This window comes from Trachurus trachurus (assembly GCF_905171665.1).
Source record: "Trachurus trachurus genome assembly, chromosome: 16".
Classification (NCBI taxonomy): Eukaryota; Metazoa; Chordata; class Actinopteri; order Carangiformes; family Carangidae; genus Trachurus; species Trachurus trachurus.
Genome location: NC_139902.1, coordinates 32,530,957 through 32,552,585, shown reverse-complemented (window position 1 = coordinate 32,552,585; position 21,629 = coordinate 32,530,957). Strand labels below are relative to the sequence as shown.

The 21,629-nt window shown below is 42.1% G+C and overlaps 1 protein-coding gene across 1 annotated transcript; it reads left to right on the top strand.

The window, feature by feature from the left end:
- Positions 1-12,699: 12,699 nt before the first annotated feature.
- LOC310999146 (NACHT, LRR and PYD domains-containing protein 3-like) lies at positions 12,700-16,182 on the top strand (the record flags this gene model as incomplete). The annotated part of the gene is made up of 4 exons (XM_083989470.1): positions 12,700-14,411; positions 14,548-14,718; positions 15,001-15,174; positions 16,005-16,182. The coding sequence occupies 4 exons, from the start codon at positions 12,700-12,702 to the stop codon at positions 16,180-16,182; spliced, it is 2,235 nt and encodes a 744-aa protein (XP_083845596.1).
- Between the last annotated feature and the right edge of the window lie 5,447 nt (positions 16,183-21,629).

Genomic DNA, 21,629 nt, shown 5'->3' with positions numbered 1-21,629 from the left:
TGTTGATTCATAGCTGCCATTTGAACCGACTTCCTTTGGTTTCTAACATGTAGCCTGTTTAGAATTAACCTTTAATTAGGTTATATATGATAGAAACCAAAGATATTAGATTTGTGTTCGTTTGTTTTTAACAAATAAACAAAAACCTATCTCTCTCTATCTTATCAGTGAATTACCCAAGGTTTTAATAAAGGATAGGCTAAATGCTCAGTTTAGTTTGATAGTGGGAACCGTCACTTCACTAATAAACTGAAAACACTAGGTCTCTCGTATCTCGCTCTTATCTCAATGAACTGGCTGAACTAGTCGAGGCTTTTGTCTTCCCTTCCACCTTTCTAGGCTACTGTAATTAGATTCAAGATGAAAAAAAGGACATTAAAATAAATTAATGCTGATATAAATAATTAAATGTCTACATTGCCTAATTGCACAATAGATAGAGTACCCTAATGCTAATCTTCCCAACAAACTTGAGCAAATGTACATTCATAAAACAAAACCTCCCTTTTCAATGTTTTCACATTTCTGCACTCTTTTTGCTCCTCTTTTCTCTTTCACACATTTCTACTTACTGTATGTTTGGCCTCCTGTGATAAATAGCAGACAGGTTCGCATTGCTCTCCTCATGCTTGTATTATGTATTTGTATAGTGGTAACAGAGTTTTGTTTTTTCAACATAATTTGAAAAGAGATTAAAGATTTTCTGTAGCATCTCCATATTAAACCCCCCTCTGTTGGCCAAAACAACAACAAAACACACAAAAAGAGACCGTCTGTTTGCCTCTTTTTAAAAATATATTTATGTCAAAGAATTGGGGCAGGCGTCTAAAAGCAGTGAGTGTCACTCATGTGACTGACCCCAAATCAGCTTCTTATTATTAATTCCATCCATCCAATATCAGATCAGAGCCATGAAACTTTTATGTATTTTTGTTTAATTCTGGTGTCATCCTAATGGAGTCCTGTAACATTTGCACAGAGACAGAAACTGGACCTGTGTCTTCTTTCTTCTCTACAGGTGAAATGGAGAAACTGCATCAATCACAGGTCGACCTGGAGGAGGGAGGAGATGGGAAACCAGATGGAGACGCTCAGAGAAAAAGGAAGACAGAAAGTGATGGAGACGAGAAATCTGGTACAAAAACACATGCTGTTTGGTTCTAATGGAAACTAAAGACTCAATTTAACACCACTAATCACCAAACATAACCTAATTATAGAGTCATAATATGATATTATTGTGTAATTAAGTTGCCATATAAAACACATTTTGCTTATGGGCATACACCAATGTGTTATATTTATGTATTTCAAAAATGTTCACTGTTGAACTAATTTCAGAGCTGTGTTCATTTGATCTTTCACAGATAAAAGCCCAGAATAAAAACTGTTGAGTTGAGTTTTTCTGATTTCATTACAGGTAAAATACACAAGAGAGCCGATGGAGGAAGAACATCTGATCTGGTCAGCAGTGACCTGCAAGATGTGTGAGTACTGTAGACCTGTTAGAAATATTATTATTATTATTCATAATAATAAAAATAACATGATTTTTATTTTTCATTAAAATGCACAATGATATCAGGTTGAATGGAAGGAACTGAGATAAAGACTGAAACAGAACTATTCAGAACCCAAGTTAATTTCAGCTAGCAACAGGCCAAGACCAGGTTCAGAAGTATTTTTGCCGCCTACGAGAAGTCCCGTCTCAGAATAAGAGTATGATAGAAAGAAAAAATTACAACGCATCAGATAATTTAAAAGGTTTAAAAGTTTCTCATATATTGCCTTTTGACATTTAGTAGTATTCCGTGGCTTTCTGATAGGTGCATATTTAATTGTCTTTAATGTGGAACTGTGTGGCAGGGCAAGGGAATTTTATTTGTATAGCCCATTTTTACAAACAGTTTGTCTCAAAGGGCTTCACATGGCATCGTAACAACATCCTCTGTCCTTAGACCCTCACATCCACTGAGGAAAAACTCCAGGAAACCCTTTTAACAGGGAAAAATTGGAGTCTGGAGCTTTTTTCATTACAGTTTTAGTCTGGGGCTGTTGACTCGCTGTTCGGTGAGCAGCCGGATCCAGAGCGAGAGTGACAGGCCTTTCCGTCAAAATAAAAGCACCAAGCTAATAAAATGCGGTGAAACTTTTTAATTTAAGGAATGTCCCCGAGCCATTAAGTTAACCTTTTGCTTTTATTGTAAAGTTAAGTTAATGTCTATTTTATAAGTTTTATGTTGGTGAACACTTTTACTTTGGTGATTTCCTGATCCGCTACAGACGGGAACCAGAATGCAGACAAAATTCGGAGTTAACAGACACCAGGCTCTTCTCCTCTCTGAAGAGCCTGGTGACGCAAGGCTATTACAGTTTATAAACAAAACATTCAAACTGGGCCCCTCCTCTTGGACTCAACTGTGTAGCCTCCTGCCCCAGTCAGCAGCAGTAGCAGCACTTGTCAGGACCGCAAAGGATACAGTCTGAGCAGGGCCGGACTGGAAGACTTTTTCAGGCCAGGGGTCAGTCATGTAACCAGGCCACCCTGGCCTTGCCCACACGCGCACGTTCACGCCCACACCTACATGCATTGGCACGCATGTACACGCACATGCACGCACACGCACGCACGAACACACACACACACACACACACACACACACACACACACACACACACACACACACACACACACACACACACACAGTGCATTCCAAATAGAAGTTCAAATATGGGACCTATGTACAAACTAAGTTAGGAATATACAGTAACTTTTGTGTTTGGGGCTGGGCTGGTAAATACAGTAACACAACAATCCTCAGCAAAATCCACTAACACACTAACTAGAAGAGAATAAAGGTTTAACGCAGTGCCAAGGTTACATAAAAGTCATATCTTGTGGAATGTCAACTGCCTCTTTGGCATATATTTTTATGTGTTGCCTACAGTAGCTCCAGCATACATATCTGAATTTGTATCTCCCTACAAGGTTGATCGGTGCCTGAGATCCTCCAGCAAGGGAGGCAGGCAACCTCAGTATCTCCTTTTAAATCTCTTCTTAAAACTCACTTTTATCGATTGGCCTTTCCTTTTCCTACTGTAACTTGATTGTATTGTACTCTCTAAAATTGATATTGTTTTAAACGTGAAGCACTTTGTAATTTTAATTTCGATAAGTGCTGTAGAAAGTTACTATTATTATTATTATTATTATTATTATTATTATTATTATTATTATTGTTATTATTATTATTATTAGCCTACTATTATTATTATTATTTAGGCATCAAAGCGTCCATCTGGATCTGAAATGTCTGAATATTAAGGAAATAAGGCATGTTTAGTCTTGTCCTTGGTTACAGAGTCCAACCAGCAGCAGCAGCGTCTTCATGTCCCGGTGGAGTCTCACTGAAGAGCAACAAGTCCATGAACCTTCCTCCAGTCTTCAGTGGAGAAGAGGACCCTACTGATGAACGGTGAGAAGGACAACGTGTCCTCCAACACTGAATAACATATGTCTGTAAAACATCACTGTCAGTGTGAGATCTTCCTGTGTTTTCAGTCTGTACATGTATTTACAGATGGACACACTCAGCAGCTTCCAGTGACCAGACTGCATCAAGAGCTATAATATATAAAAGAGCTTGGCAATCATAAACAATAAGAGTAGAGTACAGCTTTAAGAAAAGACGCTTGCTAACAACAATGGTTCATTTAGGCATCAAAGTGTCCGTCTGGATCTGAAATGTCTTCTGATATAAGCCAATGACAGTGAATATTAAGGAAATAAGGCATGTTTAGTCTTGTCCTTGGTTTCAGAGTACAACCAGCATCAGCAGCGTCTTCATGTCCCAGTGGAGTCTCCCTGAAGAGCAACAAGTCCATGAACCTTCCTCCAGTCTTCAGTGGAGAAGAGGATCCTCCTGATGAACGGTGAGAAGGACAACGTGTCCTCCAACACTGAATAAAATATGTCTGTCAGCTTTAAGAAAAGACGCTTGCTAACAACAATGGTTCATTTAGGCATCAAAGCGTCCATCTGGATCTGAAATGTCTTCTGATATAAGCCAATGACAGTGAATATTAAGGAAATAAGGCATGTTTAGTCTTGTCCTTGGTTTCAGAGTCCAACCAGCAGCAGCAGCGTCTTCATGTCCCAGTGGAGTCTCCCTGAAGAGCAACAAGTCCATGAACCTTCCTCCAGTCTTCAGTGGAGAAGAGGTTTCTCCTGATGAACGGTGAGAAAGACAACATGTCCTTTACCACTGAATAAAATATTTCTGTAAAACATCACTGTCAGTGTGAGATCTTCCTGTGTTTTCAGTCTGCACATATATTTACAGATGGACACACTCAGGAGCTTCCAGTGATTGCTACTTCAAGAGCTATAACATATAAAAGAGCTTGGCAATCATAAACAATCAGAGTAGACTATAGGTTTAAGAAAAGACGCTTTCTAACAACAATGGTTCATTTAGGCATCCAAGCATCCCTCTGGATCTGATATGTCTTCTGATATAAGCCAATGCCAGTGAATATTAAGGAAATAGACATGTGTCGTCTTGTCCTCGGTTACAGAGTCCAACCAGCAGCAGCAGTGTCTTCATGTCCCAGTTTAGTCTCCCTGAAGAGCAACAAGTCCATGAACCTTCCTCCAGTCTTCAGTGGAGAAGAGGATCCTCCTGATGAACGGTGAGAAGGACAACGTGTCCTCCAACACTGAATAAAATATGTCTGTCAGCTTTAAGAAAAGACGCTTGCTAACAACAATGGTTCATTTAGGCATCAAAGGCAAGGCAAGGCAAGGCAAGGCATCTTTATTTATATAGCGCATTTCATACCAAGGCAACTCAATGTGCTTTACATAAAGACAAAACATTTAAAAAAAGAAAGAAGCATAAGACAGAATAAAAACAAACAAAACAATAAAAACAGAGTTAAATGCAAGAGCAAATAAAAGTAAAATAAAAGAAACATTTAAAAAAAAAAAAAAAAAAAAAAAAAGCATAAGACAGAATAAAAACAAACACTAAAAACAGGGTTAAAAGCAAGAGCAAATACAAGTAATAGAAAAGAAAATAGATAAAGTTTTAAGTTCTCAGCTATAAGCACGTGAAAAGAGAAATGTTTTTAACCTGGATTTAAAAGTGCTTACAGTCGGGGCTGATTTCAGTTCTGCTGGTAGTTTGTTCCACTTGTGTGCAGCATAACAGCTAAATGCTGCTTCACCATGTCTGGTCTGAACTCTGAGCTCCACTATCTGACCTGAGTCAGTAGATCTCAGAGCTCTACTGGGTTTATACTCTACTAACATGTCATTCATGTATTCTGGACCTAAACCATTCAGTGATTTGTAAACCAGGAGCAGAACTTTAAAATCTATTCTGTAGCTGACTGGGAGCCAATGTAAGGTCTTAAGAACCGGGGTGATGTGATCTGATCTCTTTGTTCTGGTTAAAACTCGAGCTGCAGCGTTCTGAATGAGCTGCAGCTGTTTGATGCTTTTTTGGGGGAGACCAGTCAGAAGGCCGTTACAGTAGTCTAGTCTACTGGAGATAAAAGCATGAATCAGCTTCTCCTGATCAGTTTGGGACATAAAACCCTTAATTCTGGATATGTTCTTCAGTTGATAAAAGGCTGATTTGGTGACTGATTTGATATGGCTGTTGAAGGTCAGATCTGAGTCTATCAGCACGCCAAGGTTTCGGACTTGGTCTTTAGTTTCTAAAGACAGTGACTCAAGGTGTTTACTGACAACAACCCTCTTCTCTTTATTTCCAAAAACAATGACCTCAGTTTTTTCTTGATTTAACTGAAGGAAATTTTGGCTCATCCAATTTTTGACTTGCTCTAAACAGTGACATAATGACTCTATTGGACTGCAATCATCTGGAGACAGTGCAAGATATATCTGTGTGTCATCTGCATAACTATGATAGTTGACATTAGAGTTCTGTAGAATTTGACCCAAAGGCAGCATATACAGGTTAAACAGAAGGGGTCCAAGGACTGACCCCTGAGGAACTCCACATGTCATAGCCACTCGGTCGGATTGATAACTACCAATGGTCACAAAATAACTCCGTTCCTCTAAGTAGGACCTGAACCATTTTAGGACTGTCCCGCTGAGTCCTGCCCAGGTTTCCAACCTGTCCAGCAGTATACTGTGATCCACAGTGTCAAACGCAGCACTGAGATCCAACATGACCAGAACTGACACCTTGCCTGAGTCAGTGTTCAGCCTTATGTCATTTAACACTCTAATCAGAGCTGTTTCTGTACTGTGGTGAGGTCGGAAGCCTGATTGAAATTTGTCAAAGAGTCCACTGGAGTTCAAGAAGTTGCTGAGTTGATTAAAAACCACTTTCTCAACGATCTTGGCTATAAAGGGAAGATTTGAGATGGGTCTGTAATTGGTTAAAATGGTAGTATCCAATGTTCTCTTTTTTAAGAGTGGCTTGATGGCAGCTACTTTCAGGGGTTTAGGAAACGTGCCTGATTGAAGTGAGCAATTTATTATTTGCTGCAGATCTGTTTGGATAGAGCTTATAATAGTTTTAAAAAAGTCCGATGGTATTGTGTCAAGACAACATGTCGATGTTTTAAGATGCTGAACTGTTTCTTCTAAGGTTTTTTGGTCAACTGTATTAAACTCTGACATTACAGTTGATTTATTCCTAGGTGATTTTAGGGATTGCATCATTGTATTATTTTGCTGATTTGTGTTGATATTTAGCCTTATGGATTTGATTTTTTCATTGAAGAAATAAGCAAATTCATTGCATTTTTCTGTGGAAAAGAGTTCTGAAGCTATCTCTTTTGGGGGGGTTGTAAGCTTATCAACCATAGCAAACAGAGCACGAGTGTTGTTGATATTCTTATTAATCATTTCAGTAAAGTGTTGCTGTCTAGCCTTGAATAGCCCATGGTTAAAATTACAAAGACTTTGTTTGTAGAGGTCATGGTGGATTTGAAGTTTAGTTTTTCTCCATTTACGCTCAGCTTTCCTGCATTCTGTTTTCAGAGCCTTTACCATCAAAGTGTTCCTCCATGGTGTTCTCTGTCTGGCCAAGGTCATCTTAGTTTTAAAAGGTGCAATGGTATCAATGACATTTGAGATTTTGCAGTTGAAATTATCCAGGAGTTCATCAACTGTCTCTGCACTCACAGTTGGTGACATGACTATAGCCTCCATAAACTTAACACTGGTATTCTCATTTATGAACCTTTTCCTAACAGATACAGAGGGTAACTGCATGTCCGGAGTTATCTGTAAGTCAAAGAACACACAGAAATGATCAGAAAGAGCCAAGTCCTTGATATCAACAGATGTAATGTCAACACCTCTAGAGATAACCAGATCCAGAGTGTGGCCTCGGGTGTGTGTGGGCCCTTTCACATGTTGGGAGAGGCCAAAAGTGTCAAGAAGAGAGCAAAGTTCTTTGGCATTTGTGTCCATGTTATTGTCTATGTGAATGTTAAAATCCCCTGTTATGATAAAAAAGTTGTAGTCAGTGCAGATAACTGACAGCAGTTCGGCAAACTCATCAAAGAATTTTCCTGGGTATCTTGGTGGTCTGTAAATAATTAGGAAGAGAACTTTTGGATCACCCTTTACTAAAAAACAGAGATATTCAAAAGAGCTAAAATCACCAAATATAGTTTCCTTGCACTGAAATACAGATTTAAAAATGGCAGCAACTCCCCCGCCTTTCTTACCACTTCGACACTTATTCATAAAACTGAAATTTGTTGGTGCAGCCTCATTGAGAATGGTAGCACAGCTACATTCAGTCAGCCATGTTTCACTAAGAAGTAAGAAGTCTAGATTATAGGTCATAATGATGTCATTTACTAACAAGGATTTGTTGGCTAGTGATCTTATATTAAGTAGAGCTAACCTTGTGGAGATAACAGGAGACACTGGTGAGTTTCGAGGCTGACAAGCTATACTCACTAGATTGGTAGATTTAATTGAACCCTTTTTATTTCTCACCAGTTTGATCACTTTTCTGTTACCCGTCACCACAGGGATTGAGAAAGCTGCCTGAACTCCATAGGGCCCTGACTTTTCCTGGGAAAGAACATTCTTGATATCATTATTGCAGCCTGGACCCGGCACATATCATTCAGACTCAATGATATGATGATTCAGAGGAAGTGGGGGGGCTCGGTGACTTTTGGTCGAGGGTTGTTTCTGACGCGGTGGAATGCGAGGGGGTGGACGATGTGGGGGGTTAATTGGGGAAAATACGAGACCCTGGCGTGGTGTTAGTTGGATTCCACTAGTGAGAAAGCTCTTCATTCTGTCAGGGAAATCCAGAAATGGGGAGTCAGGACTAGATGAAGAGAGTTGGGGGCTGGATGGGGTTCGGGGGGTTGAATGTTGGGAGTCTCCTGTTGGGGCCGGGGGAGACTCCCCCTTTGGGGCTTTTGGGGCTAAGGGCGACTCCTCGTGTTGAGCTGATGGGGCTGGTGGATAATCCACTTGTTGGGGTGCAGATGATGACGTTGGGGCTGGTGGATAATCCAGTTGCTGGGGTGCAGATGATGACGCTGTTGGGGCTGGTGGATGATCCACTTGTTGGGGTGCAGATGATGCCGTTGTTGGGGCTGGTGTATAATCCACTTGTTGGGGTGCAGATGATGACGTTGTTGGGGCTGGTGGATGATCCACTTGTTGGGGTGCAGGTGATGACGTTGTTGGGGCTGGTGGATGATCCACTTGTTGGGGTGCAGATGATGCCGTTGTTGGGGCTGGTGGATAATCCACTTGTTGGGGTGAAGATGATGACGTTGTTGGGGCTGGTGGATAATCCAGTTGCTGGGGTGCAGATGGTGACGTTGCAGGTTCTTTCTGAGTCTGCTGTCCTCCGTTGTCAATCCTTATCTCAGCGCCCTCACCAGAGTGCCGTCTTATCTGCTGTTTTGGATTGTTTTGTCTCTTGTCCTTGACAGGGACTGCTGGTGCCTGACGCAAAAAGTAAAAGATGTTGGCACTTAGCAGCTGTACTCCTGACTTGTTAAGGCTAAATCCATCTGCCTTAAAGAGGTGCCTGCGTTCCCAAAAGATGTTGAAGTTGTCAATAAAGTTCAGTGATTGAGCAGTACATGTATCTTTAAGCCATCTGTTCAGCATCATCAGCCTGCTGAATCTCTCATCTCCTCGCCGAACTGTTGGCAGAGGTCCACTGAAAAACACCTCAGTATTCAAACACTGAACTTTGTTTATCAGTTCCATGAAGTCTCGTTTTAATAGCTCTGATTGTTGCTTCACAACATCAAGGGCTCCTGTGTGTATGATGAGCGATTTCAATGTTGGATGCTCAGCAACAATCTTCAGGATCTTTTTTGAAACATCAGACACCATGTCATTGGGAAAACACAGTACCTTGGTGTTGTTCTTGTTGCAAAGGCGTTTTATGTCATACACAGCTCCGTCACCCACTATCAGTGTTTGAGGCCCAGTGGTTAGCTCTCTCTGTAGCCCTTTAGCATCAGATTTAGCCTCATACCTTTCTCTGGTCCTGGGAGATGAGCCTTCTTTTGGGGAGTCTGGGTCCTGTGAAAGTGGAGCATATCTGTTCACAAGTAGAATCCCTGTGTCTTGGGGCAGTTTGCTCGTAGCCTTGGTCCGTGGTTGTTTTCTCCGTGGTTTTGGGGTTGAGGAGACAGTCCTGTGTGATGGCAGTGCAGGCCACTCGGTGTCGTAATCCATCTCCGAGTGCTGGGTTCTGCCTGATAATCGTCTTCCCATGTTTGAGGGAGGTATTTTGTGGTGCTTTGGCTTTGCACCAAGAGAGTTCCAGGGAGGACTGTTTGATTTACTCCCATTTACACCTGGCTCCGGCCGTGCCTTGGTTGTGCCCGTTAGCCTTGTGTTAGCCTGCTCCCTTTCACTGTTTTGGAATATCGGCAGAGTAGTATCATTTCCATATTGTCCATTTACCTCCACGTTCACTTCGAGCCGATGCATTTTTGTTTCCAGTACTGCTATCTTCTGGAGCAGTTTGTGGTAGTCCTCCGTGGAAAAAGGAGGCATCTTGCTGCTAATTAGCTTCTGTTAGCTGAGCTCCTCAATCCCGGTCACGACAGTGCCGGGTTGTGCTGCTGATAAGCCACACTCTCAGGGTAAAACAGTTTAAAAAACAGTCGTAGCCTCCAGTAACTATCATAAATTAGGCTCCCAGTGATATGTAGGTATCCAGGAAAAAATACAAATACATTTCAAAAGGAAAAGATTGCAATGGAAAAAAAGAAAAAGAAAAAAGAGAGAGTGAAGCGGAGAGCAAAGGAGTGAAGCGTCTGCACTCAAGCAAAGCAGGAAGGCTTTAATCAAAGCGTCCATCTGGATCTGAAATGTCTTCTGATATAAGCCAATGACAGTGAATATTAAGGAAATAAGGCATGTTTAGTCTTGTCCTTGGTTTCAGAGTCCAACCAGCAGCAGCAGCGTCTTCATGTCCCAGTGGAGTCTCCCTGAAGAGCAACAAGTCCATGAACCTTCCTCCAGTCTTCAGTGGAGAAGAGGTTTCTCCTGATGAACGGTGAGAAAGACAACATGTCCTTTACCACTGAATAAAATATTTCTGTAAAACATCACTGTCAGTGTGAGATCTTCCTGTGTTTTCAGTCTGCACATATATTTACAGATGGACACACTCAGGAGCTTCCAGTGATTGCTACTTCAAGAGCTATAACATATAAAAGAGCTTGGCAATCATAAACAATCAGAGTAGACTATAGGTTTAAGAAAAGACGCTTTCTAACAACAATGGTTCATTTAGGCATCCAAGCATCCCTCTGGATCTGAAATGTCTTCTGATATAAGCCAATGCCAGTGAATATTAAGGAAATAGACATGTGTCGTCTTGTCCTCGGTTACAGAGTCCAACCAGCAGCAGCAGTGTCTTCATGTCCCAGTGGAGTCTCCCTGAAGAGCAACAAGTCCATGAACCTTCCTCCAGTCTTCAGTGGAGAAGAGGTTCCTCCTGATGAACGGTGAGAAGAACGTGTCCTCCAGGGCTTAATAAAATATTTAATAATAATAATAATAATAATATTAACTCACTGTCAGTGTGAGATCTTCCTGTGTTTTCAGTCTGCACATGTATTTACAGATGGACACACTCAGGAGCTTTCAGTGACCAGACTGCTTCAAGTCAGACCCTGAAACAAAAGGTGGGTGAATCTTAAGCTGCATTTCGGGGGAAACTTTCCACCAAAAGTTCCAAGAACCTTTAGTGCCCGGAACTAAAAGGTTCCTACAGCCCACTGTTGTCTGCGTTTCCACCAAGGCCCAAAGTCCTGGGGAGATTATGCAAATCGCCAAATATAACCTATTAGGACAAAATTGAACGTACAAGAAAAAACATTTCTAGTTGCAAGTTATATTATTGGTTACTCCATTCCCTTGAGAGAAAAAAGATAGAGACAAAAAAAACAGGACAGCGGAGGATGGGTGTTCAAGTGTGGAGAGACTGGGCTGGGGCATAAACCAGCCGCCCACGGTTCACCTGCGGGGTGTCTGCATTAGGAAGGGTCGAGGATCAGTCGGACGGTCAGTCGGCCAGCGTAGTCCTCGTGTCTCAAGAAACACTGTGTTGTGCCTTTCGAAAGTACCTACCTCTGACCAGGGCTGTTTTTTTTTTTTTGCTCCAAGTCTTTTTATTTATATTTGTACATACAAAGATAATGTACAGAGTACATAAATTCAAAAGTATAAATGATCAGGAGTAATACAAATATAAACAACAACCCCCACCCACCCCACCCCCACCTGCTCCAACGGAGCCCCATCCCTGCTGACCAGGGCTGTTTTGGGAGGAACTTTTCTAACTACCCCGAACTACAGTTTAGTACCTAGTTCCTAGTTCCTAGTTCCTAGTTCCTGGTTCCTGCGGTCGAAACGCACAAAGGAACTAGTTCCGGCAGTGAAATCGCAGCTCTATACATGGAAAATATTATTAAACTGAAATATCTTTATTTCAGGATTTTGAGGACAAAGTTTCAGAATTCATGAAATCAAACATGATGAGAGTTTGGAACGTCCTCAGTTCCAGTGGAGAGAGTGAGGAAGGTAAAGAAAAGGAGGAGGAGGTTGATGAAGAACTGATTCAGTCAGAAACTGGAGCCAAAGAAGGATTTCTACAGATCGTCCTGCATGTTTTGAAGATGATGAAACAAGATGCGTACATTTCCCTCCTCGAGCAAAGTAAGAGATTAGAAATATTGACATTGAAATATCATCTCAGGAAGGGTTTGTGTGTGTGAGTTCAGACTAGAGTCATGTTTCTACTACATGTATGAAATTTGGTAGACACATCAAACATTAATACATTGCAGAGATAACCCTAACAGGAAGTCATTTTGAATTTCTGCAGGAATTTTTATTGCTGTTTTGCAATTGATTGGTGACATCTGTCAATGTTAAATTGAGAAGCTCCGAATTTTGAATGGCGAATGCCATGAAACAGGGAGTTGCAATAATTCAAGCACACATCAGCATAGATAGATAGATAGATAGATAGATAGATAGATAGATAGATAGATAGATAGATAGATAGATAGATAGATAGATAGATAGATAGATAGATAGAAGTTGGCTAATGATAAATCTTTATTCTCCTAGGGTTTTATGGAGAACTCAACATGTATCAGCGGAAACATAAATCCTATATGAAAAGGAGATATGAGCAAATGACTGAAGGGATTACACACCAAGGAAATATCATACCATTCAATAAAATATACACGGAACTCTACCTACTTGATGGGGGCATAAGAGAAGTCAATAGTGAACATGAGGTGAGACAAACTGAGAAGGCCGTCAACCGACCGAGGTCAGTAGAAACGCCAATCAACTGTGATGAAATCTTCAAGCCTTTTAGCAAACATGGCAAACCAGTGAGGACTGTTCTAACCCAGGGAATTGCTGGCATCGGTAAAACTGTCCTAGTGCAGAAGTTCATGTTGGACTGGTCTGAGGACAAGGCCAATCAGGACATCCAGCTCCTGTTTTCACTTCCTTTTAGGGAGCTGAATTTACTCAGAAAGGAGGAAACAAGCCTGATGGAGCTTCTGTATGTCCTCACTCCAGGCCTGAAAGAATCTGGACTCAAAGACCTAAAGATGTACAAAGTCCTGTTTGTATTGGACGGTCTTGATGAATGCAGACTGCCCCAGGATTTTAATGGAAACAAGAGATGCTGTGATGCTACACAGGTGGCCTCAGTAGATGTTCTACTAACAAACCTCATTGTAGGTAATCTGCTACCAAAAGCCAGTGTGTGGATCACTACCCGACCGGCTGCAGCCGGCTGCATCCCTCCACAGTATGTTGACCGGGTGACTGAGATACGAGGCTTCAGTGACCGACAGAAGACGCAGTACTTCCACAGGAAAATTGATGATGAAAACTTGGCCAAAAGAGTAGTCTCTCACATCAAGTCAACCAGAAGTCTCCACATCATGTGCCATGTGCCGGTGTTCTGCTGGATTTCCTCCATTGTCCTGGAAAAGATGTTTGACAGTGCAGGAGGAGGGAAGATGCCAAAGACCCTGACTCAGATGTACATCCACTTCCTGGCACACCAGACCACACAGATGCAAGGCAAGTACTGCACGGAGCAAGAACTGGACCTTCAACACACTTACAAGATGATTATGTCCCTTGGGAAGTTGGCCTTCAAGCAGTTGCAGAAAGGCAACCTGATCTTCTATGAGGAGGATCTTAGAGAGTGTGGGATTGATGTCAAAGATGCATCTATCTACTCAGGGGTCTGCACTCAGGTCTTCAAGGAAGAGTCCTGGTTTCAGCATAAAGTCTTCTGCTTTGTCCATCTGTCTGTCCAAGAGTTTCTTGCAGCACTGTATGTGATGTACAAGGAAAGTGGTGTCAACCTGATGATCAAGGAATCTGGAGAATTAGCCAAAGCAAAGTCTGTGTCTGACGTACACAAAGCAGCAGTGGACAGTGCTTTACAGAGCAGCAATGGCCACCTGGATCTCTTCCTGCGTTTCCTCCTCGGACTCTCTCTGGACTCCAGTCAGGATCTGCTCAGAGGCCTGAAGATTCAGGTCCAAACCTGTGACTCTCAAAGTCGTGAGGAAACCATCAAGTATATCAAAGACAGAATCCAGCAGAGTCCTCACCCTGACAGGTGTATAAATCTCTTCCACTGTCTGAGTGAGTTGAACGATGACTCTCTGGTGGAGGAGATCCAGAAGTACTTGGACTCAGGCAGAGACTCTGGTACAGATGAATTCTCTTCAACTCAGTGGGCAGCTCTGGTCTTTGTGTTGCTGTCCTCTCAGGAGAATCTAGAGCTGTTCGAACTGAAGAAATACTCCAGGAATGAAGAAGGTCTTCAGAGGCTCCTCCCGGTCCTCGAAGCATCCAAATCAGCAAAGTAAGTGTCTCTGCAAATCCTACAAAGATAAGCCTTAAGCGCACCTTTCAACACCTATCAAACTCAGTGTTGTAGATGACTGATGACTTGTAGATGATGTTATACAAACTTTAAGTATTTTGTCTTTGTCCATCAGGTTGAATGACTGTGGACTCAGTGCAACCTGCTGCCAGGCGCTGTCCTCCTCTCTCAGCTCAGCATCAGAGCTGTGTGATTTAGACTTAAGTGACAATAGTTTACAAGACTCTGGACTTGAGCTCCTCTGCCATGGACTCCAGAGTCCACACTGCAGACTGAAGACACTCACGTGAGCAACATGTATTTTCTGGATCTCTTCCAGTTCATAATGTTTTCTTTCTGTGGGTTAAGCATCAGCAGATCATTGTGCTTTTGCTAACCCTTCTCTTCTTAAGTCAATAACCTATCGACTCTTGGATGGTCTATACCAAACTGAAGAGTTTCTTTGCCATTGGCTCACTCTTCCAAAAAACCTGTGTACCCCCACTGATGTCAGTTGAAAAGTGGGTGTAACATTCACTCATGGTCCCTGTAGGATTTGTCCTAATGACTTATCTGTTCATCCATTCAGACTGAAGAGATGTGGCCTCACCCAGAGATGCTGTGAACAGCTGGCTTCAGTCCTCAGCTGTTCCTCATTACAGCTTCAGGAGCTGGACCTGAGCAACAATGACATTGGAGATGAAGGAGTGCAGCGACTCAGCATCGGACTGGGAAATGAGTGCTGTAAACTGGAAACACTCAGGTAACGTTACTCTGGAACAGTGGTCCATCCCTCACCATGACTCTGTCCTGACACATTCAGCTTTGCCTCTTAAATGTTCAGTGTGTAATAATTTATATAAAAATAAAACTTTATCCATAGCACCTTTAAAAACACAAGTTTACAAAGTGCTTCACAAAACAACATAAAAGAGTCAAGTCATACATGTTTTGCTGTGCGCGGGAGAGTTTTTTTTTCCCGCCAGTCAATGACAGAGCAGGTGTAGCTCCATGCAGCAGAGTGCTGCATGGAGGGCTACTAGCCCTGCCAGTTGTTCCCCGGATGCTAACCGCTAACCGTTAGCATCCACCGCTACCACTGCTTCCCAGCTCACTACAACGGCCCTCCTAATAGTTACAACATAACACTGGAGGCTCCCATTGTCAGTAATGGCCGAGTATCAACCTGCCGCTCCAGCACTACACGGCTTCCGTGATGGTGCATCCCAGTTCCCATGGAATTTACCAATGTAGACAGGCTAGAAGAGATGCATCGTAAATTCAACCCTAAATTATATCCGATGCACCCTGAATCTACCGGTGCAGTTGCATCGCAAGCATTTGTATTGGACCACCGATATGAATGGGTGAATCTCTCCATCCCTAATGTCCACAGTGCATCGCTCCACGAACGTTGGCAGGTATGTAGTTGGGCTGAATGACGCAGAGAATTTAGCTTTTTAGAAAGGGTTTGGTAGCAGAGCAGTCTTACATGCGTCTACTCAGAAAGCCACCACAACTGGAAGTCAGCTTTCCTTCTTAACATTTTAGTAGCTTTTGTTTGAGACTCATTTTAATTCTGTTTCTCATCAGGTTGTTGTTCTGCTGTGTTACGGAGAGAGGTTGTGGTTTTTTGGCCTCAGCTGTAAAGTCCAACTCCTCCTACCTGAAAGAGATTGACCTGAGCTACAATCACCCTGGAGAGTCTGGAGTGAAGCTCATCTCTGAATCTCTGGGCGAGGGAAAATGTGAATTAGCCAAACTGAGGTAAAAAACAACAAAACACTGTCAATGTGTTGCTACATCACCATTGAATATCATTAGAAATCCGTTTTGTGGGCATTCTGGTGTCTCGCCCGTAGAGCACAGCCTACATAGTCAATGTCATCACTGTCCTTTTCTTCTCTGATTTCCTGTCTCTCTCACTGTCCTATTATGATAAATAAGTAAAAATCTGATCCAGATCAACCTGACATGTTTCCCATTTTCTCCACAGAGTCGACCACAATGCAGAATGCTGGCTAAAACCTGAACTGGCCAAATGTAAGTTTAAATATTCTATAGTGACGTAACACACACGTACACTCAAGGTACTGGTTATCGCCTGTTCTGAATTGTTTCTGACTGGGCCCTGGTGTGAACGGGGTCTATAGACCAGAGCGGCTTTTTTATGCAAATGAGAATGACTGATGCATCCTGGGTAATTTAGGGGCAGCGCCCAGCATCCCTCCATTGAAAAGTTCAGCCTAACTCGCTTGACAAACTAACTAACAAAAAGTTGGCTATTAACAGGCTATTTACAGACAACACTAAGCCAAAACCTCCCCGGTGAATCAACCAAATACGTGTAGATGTCTGGGTAAGACATTTCTGGCCACTCTGTGGGGTCATTGATCATTGTGGGAGGCTAAATGAGCGTACCAGTAGATTAATTAATTGTAATTTTTCAAGATAGTGTGAACGGTGGGTTTCAAAGAGGGTGTCAAAATAATTATGCGACATAGTGCTACAAAAGAAACAAAAAATAAAACATTCAAATTGATTGTTAGTTAGTATACGCTCCATCAAAACACAAAAAGCCACTGAGTGCAATGTAAAAATGCCGGGTGCTGCCCCTAAATTACCCAGGATGCATCAGTCATTCTCATTTGCATAAAAAAGCCGCTCTGGTCTATTGGTCAATGGGTGAGCTACAGTAAGTGACAGATGTTTTTGGTTGTGGTCAGATTTGAGACAGACAGGTTTGTGGTGGATCATATTAGACTTGTGTTATTTCTAATTTTACCCTTTCCTTCTGCCTCAGATGCATGTGATCTCACACTGGATGTGAACACCGCCCACAAACTCCTCATTATCTCTGAGGGGAACCGAAAAGTTTCCCAGGGCAAGGAGCAGCCGTATCCCGACCACCCTGACAGGTTTCACCACTGGACCCAAGTCCTGACCCAGCAGGGCCTGAGCAGCCGCTGCTACTGGGAGATGGAGTGGGATGGGAACTTTCCCAGGATCGGGGCGACCTACAAGAGCATCGGTCGCAAAGGTGCCACCAACGACTGTTTGGTGGGATCAAACAGAATGTCTTGGGCTCTGCGTTGTACTGATGAGGGATATACTGCCTATCATGAAGACAAGACCTACCCCATTGAGGTTCGCTCTGGGGCTAGCCGCAGGGTAGCATTGTATCTGGACTGGGAGGCTGGCATCCTGTCCTTCTACAGAGTCTCTCCTGGAAGGTCACTGACACATCTCCACACTTTCTTCACCACATTCACTGAGCCTCTGTACCCAGGGTTTAGAGTCTGGTCCCCCGGTTCCTCTATCACACTGTGTCAGCTGAACTAGCTGACACAGTGTGATCTTCCTGTCAGCAGAGATGGTTCATCTGGCAGTGAAATACCTCACCTGACCCCCAACGGGTGTCTCCCCATCATGCGGAGAGACTACAAAACACAACAAGAGTCAGGCAGCAGAGGATGTTGTTTGTTCTCTATTTTAGAGTTTGTTAAGAGTGGTAACACTTTTAGAAAAAGGTCAATGATTCTTACTGCCACTTGATGTCACACTAGACACTTTATTGGTAAATGGTAAGTTTGCATTTAATCACCAATGAACCAATGATACTTTTCATCGTCCATAAGGACTTAAATATGAATGATTTATTTATTTGAACTTGTCTGTAATAATAAACATCCAATGGGATTTGTAAAATAAAAAGTAATGACATCAGACTAAACTGATCATTGATGATGTTTGTGATTTCAAATCAATCAGTGACTGAAAATCATAAAAAAACTGAAAAAACATACTTTATATTCAAAATGTAAAGTATAAAAAGTATGTACTATGAATAATGCACAATTTACATTTGTATTTCATTGCTACTTTTTACTATCTTTTGTACCTTTTGTGTCTGCACCTGACGCCACATCAAGTTCCTTGTGCTGTGAAGTGACTTTACTGCTCTTGTCAATAAAAAATATACATTTTTCATTGATGTGTTATGATCAGTTTAGGAAAAGTCACATCAAGCTGAAATTATTAGCAGTTAGCTTGTGCTTGCAAGCAGAATTCAGTGGAATCTTGTTTAAACCCTGTCTTGTCAGGTTTTGGCGAGTTTTACTCTGTTTACCGTCTTTATTCAAGTTGTTCCAACGCAGCCCAATGTCTCTCTCTGTCACTCCACATGAAATGGAAGAGGCAGACAAAGGTAGGCGGGACTTATAATCACTAGACAGTCTCTGATTGGTCAGACCTGTGCTTTCCTTCTGCTCTTAAAAATCCAATGGAACATCAAATATACATTATCCTTTAAAAATGAAAAAAGTTGAAATTGTGAGATATAAAGAGCATTGTTTCCACATTTTTGATTTTTAAAATAATTTTGTTGTTTTTTAAATCTATTTCTTATGACTTGTTATTGCATAATCATCTCTCAATTCACCTCAGTTATGTAGCCTAATTTTATTACACAGTTACGATTTTTTATTTGATCAATTTATCTCATGATTATGAAATGTTGTCACACATTACTTTTTTATTTGATGATTTGTATTTATCTCATACTGATTTTTTTTTCTCAATATGAATTTTTATCACAGTTATTACTTTTTATTAGATAATCATCCTAATTGACTTTTCAATCTCAACTATAAGGCTTTTGTCACATTTGTGACTTTAATTTCATGGTTGACTTAACATATTTTTATTTTTTAAATCAAGGTCACTGCCCAGGACAACGCTGTAATTAGAGGGAAACATCTCATGTTTACACATAAATATGTAAACACTGTGTGACCAGTGAACACCTGAATGTGCACCTTCCAGAGGGCGGGGTCATAGAGGATCCTGGTGGGTGGGGTGTTCTTTAATGCAAGGTGACAGTGGCAGAAAAACACAACAACTGGTTATCTTTGTACAAAGTATTAAATTTACTCAGATGTGGTCACAAAGTGTGTAAACAGCCTGAAGCAGACTGAGCTGCAGCTGAGTCTCTGACTGACTGAACCGAAACTAAACCAACAAAACCTCCTCCCGGTGTCGTCCTGTCCTGGGATTGGTCCACAGGTGTGTCAGGTTTCTTCTGGCTCCATCAGGTCTCTGCAGTGACCGTGACCTTGTATCATCTAACTGCGTCACTCGACTCTCTGTCATTTCATTAGTATCAGAAGGTGAAATGCAGCGGAGAGACACTGACAACGTCTCCACTCGTTAGAAGGTAAGTGACAGTTAATGTTAATGACAGGATTTGGAGATAAAATACCAGGAAAACAACAAGAAACAGAGACAGTTTTACAGAAATTAAACAACAATCTGTTCTGTTGTTTAATCGCTATAAGTTTGAACTGCCTTGTTTTGGTTTTTAACTTGTGGCCTGTTTAGAAGTTAGTTCAAAAACCAGATATGTGTCAGTTTATTAATAATTTATCCAAGATTTTAATATATGGAATAAAAAAAATCTCTATCAGTTGTTGTTGTCATCTTCTTTTCTTTTTGCTTTTCTTTTATATCTAGGTTTTTATTTTATTTTCATTGTTTATGTTTTCCGCACATTTATTGCCATTTTTCCTCTTTGTTTCTTTTGTTGTTGTTATTTTGTTTTGTCTTGTTTATTCAGAACTTTGGAATGGTCTTACTTATTGTTGCACTACATCTTTAATTTGTCATAGCATGGTAGATTACATGTATGAAAGCCTAGACAGGCCATACTCTTATTGATTTCTTCTTTACTCTTTTGTAGTGGTATAACTTAAGCTTTGTTTTTTCAAGATAATGGGCCCTAGTTTCGTCGACCAGGTGAAGTCTGTGATCAGCGCAGCTTCGCCACGTCAACGGGGTGTGGCCCAGGTCCATTTCGCAAGATTCGTGGGCCGCGCAGTCAGACTTAGACCGGCGCAACCCCTCCCCTCGTCCCTCCCACCGGCGCAAACGGCGAAGAGGGAGGAGAGAGGGCGGGAGGGAGACAGAAGGAGGAGAGAAAGGCGTGGAGTGGGTTTGACACAGCCGAGTCAGATCTTCACCAATCAAAGGAGCTCCTCTCCTCACCTTTAACTGCGCGGCGGGTGATGCGCGCTGCAAGTTTGTCATTTTATACTTTGACATGGACGGAGGAGACAGCGACGCCAGAGGCCGAACCTCTCCCCGGAGGAAACAGCTGTTTCCCCGGAGGTCCGAGCTCAGAGTGACCAATAATGAGTTTACTAATATACTTAACCAGGATTGATCTGATACACTGAGAACCCCTACGCAATCTAAGAAACAACAACTAATAAACTAATAAAGAAACTCACATTTATTCAAACCCTGTGTATAAGATCAGAGGTGTAGGCTACACTAATCACAACATAAACACACACCATGTGGATGAAATCAGCAAGGACGCGCTCTCTCTCTCTCCCTCTCTCTCTCTCTCTCTCTCTCTCTGTCCGTCTCTTTTTTTCTCTTTTTTTTTCTGTGATAGAGATGCTGAGTACTGTAGTAGGCTATATACTGACTATCTGATACCGAGGCTGTTGTGCTGGACTAAGAGAGATGATGATTTGTGTTTTGTTTTTCATTACGGCCGCGTGATGCGGTCGCACGTGCTTATGAATTAATAAGTAAATAAATAAATACAGCGATCATCACAAGGGCAGAGTGGTATCTCAACACGGCAGCGACATGCAGTCATCCACCCTCAGTCCTGCTTGGGACATCCACAGCTGCTTTTCAGTGCCAGTTCGTCCCTGCTGTGTTAATTCAGGTGGAGTTTCCATTACGCGCCGACAGCCTTTGATCTCTGCTTTGATCTGACGTAAGATGTGACGGGACAATCTATATAGATATAAATTCACGTGTTGATTCCGTTAGTTGCATTAAATAGTGGTTATTGTGGATATTTATTGCATTGAAATGTGTCTGGAACTGTGGAGATCTGCCTGTGAGGTCTTGGTGACGTGTGTGCACTGCAGGTCAGTCAGCCAAACTTCCACTGCACCTGCTGCGCTCCGCGCTGCGCTGAGACTAGACCTGGTTGGAGGTGGCGAGCTTTCAGCGCAACCTCGGCGGGACATTTTCGGACGAAACTTCCACTGCACCAAGCTGAATCTGTGACGCCTCCCCCTGCTGCGCCGCCACGCCTATCTCAGCGCAGCACGATCTGCCAATCTTCCAATCTGACTTTGCGCTCGGCTGCGCTGGTCGAAACTTGCATTAGACCGGCTGCGCTACCTTGCGCCACCT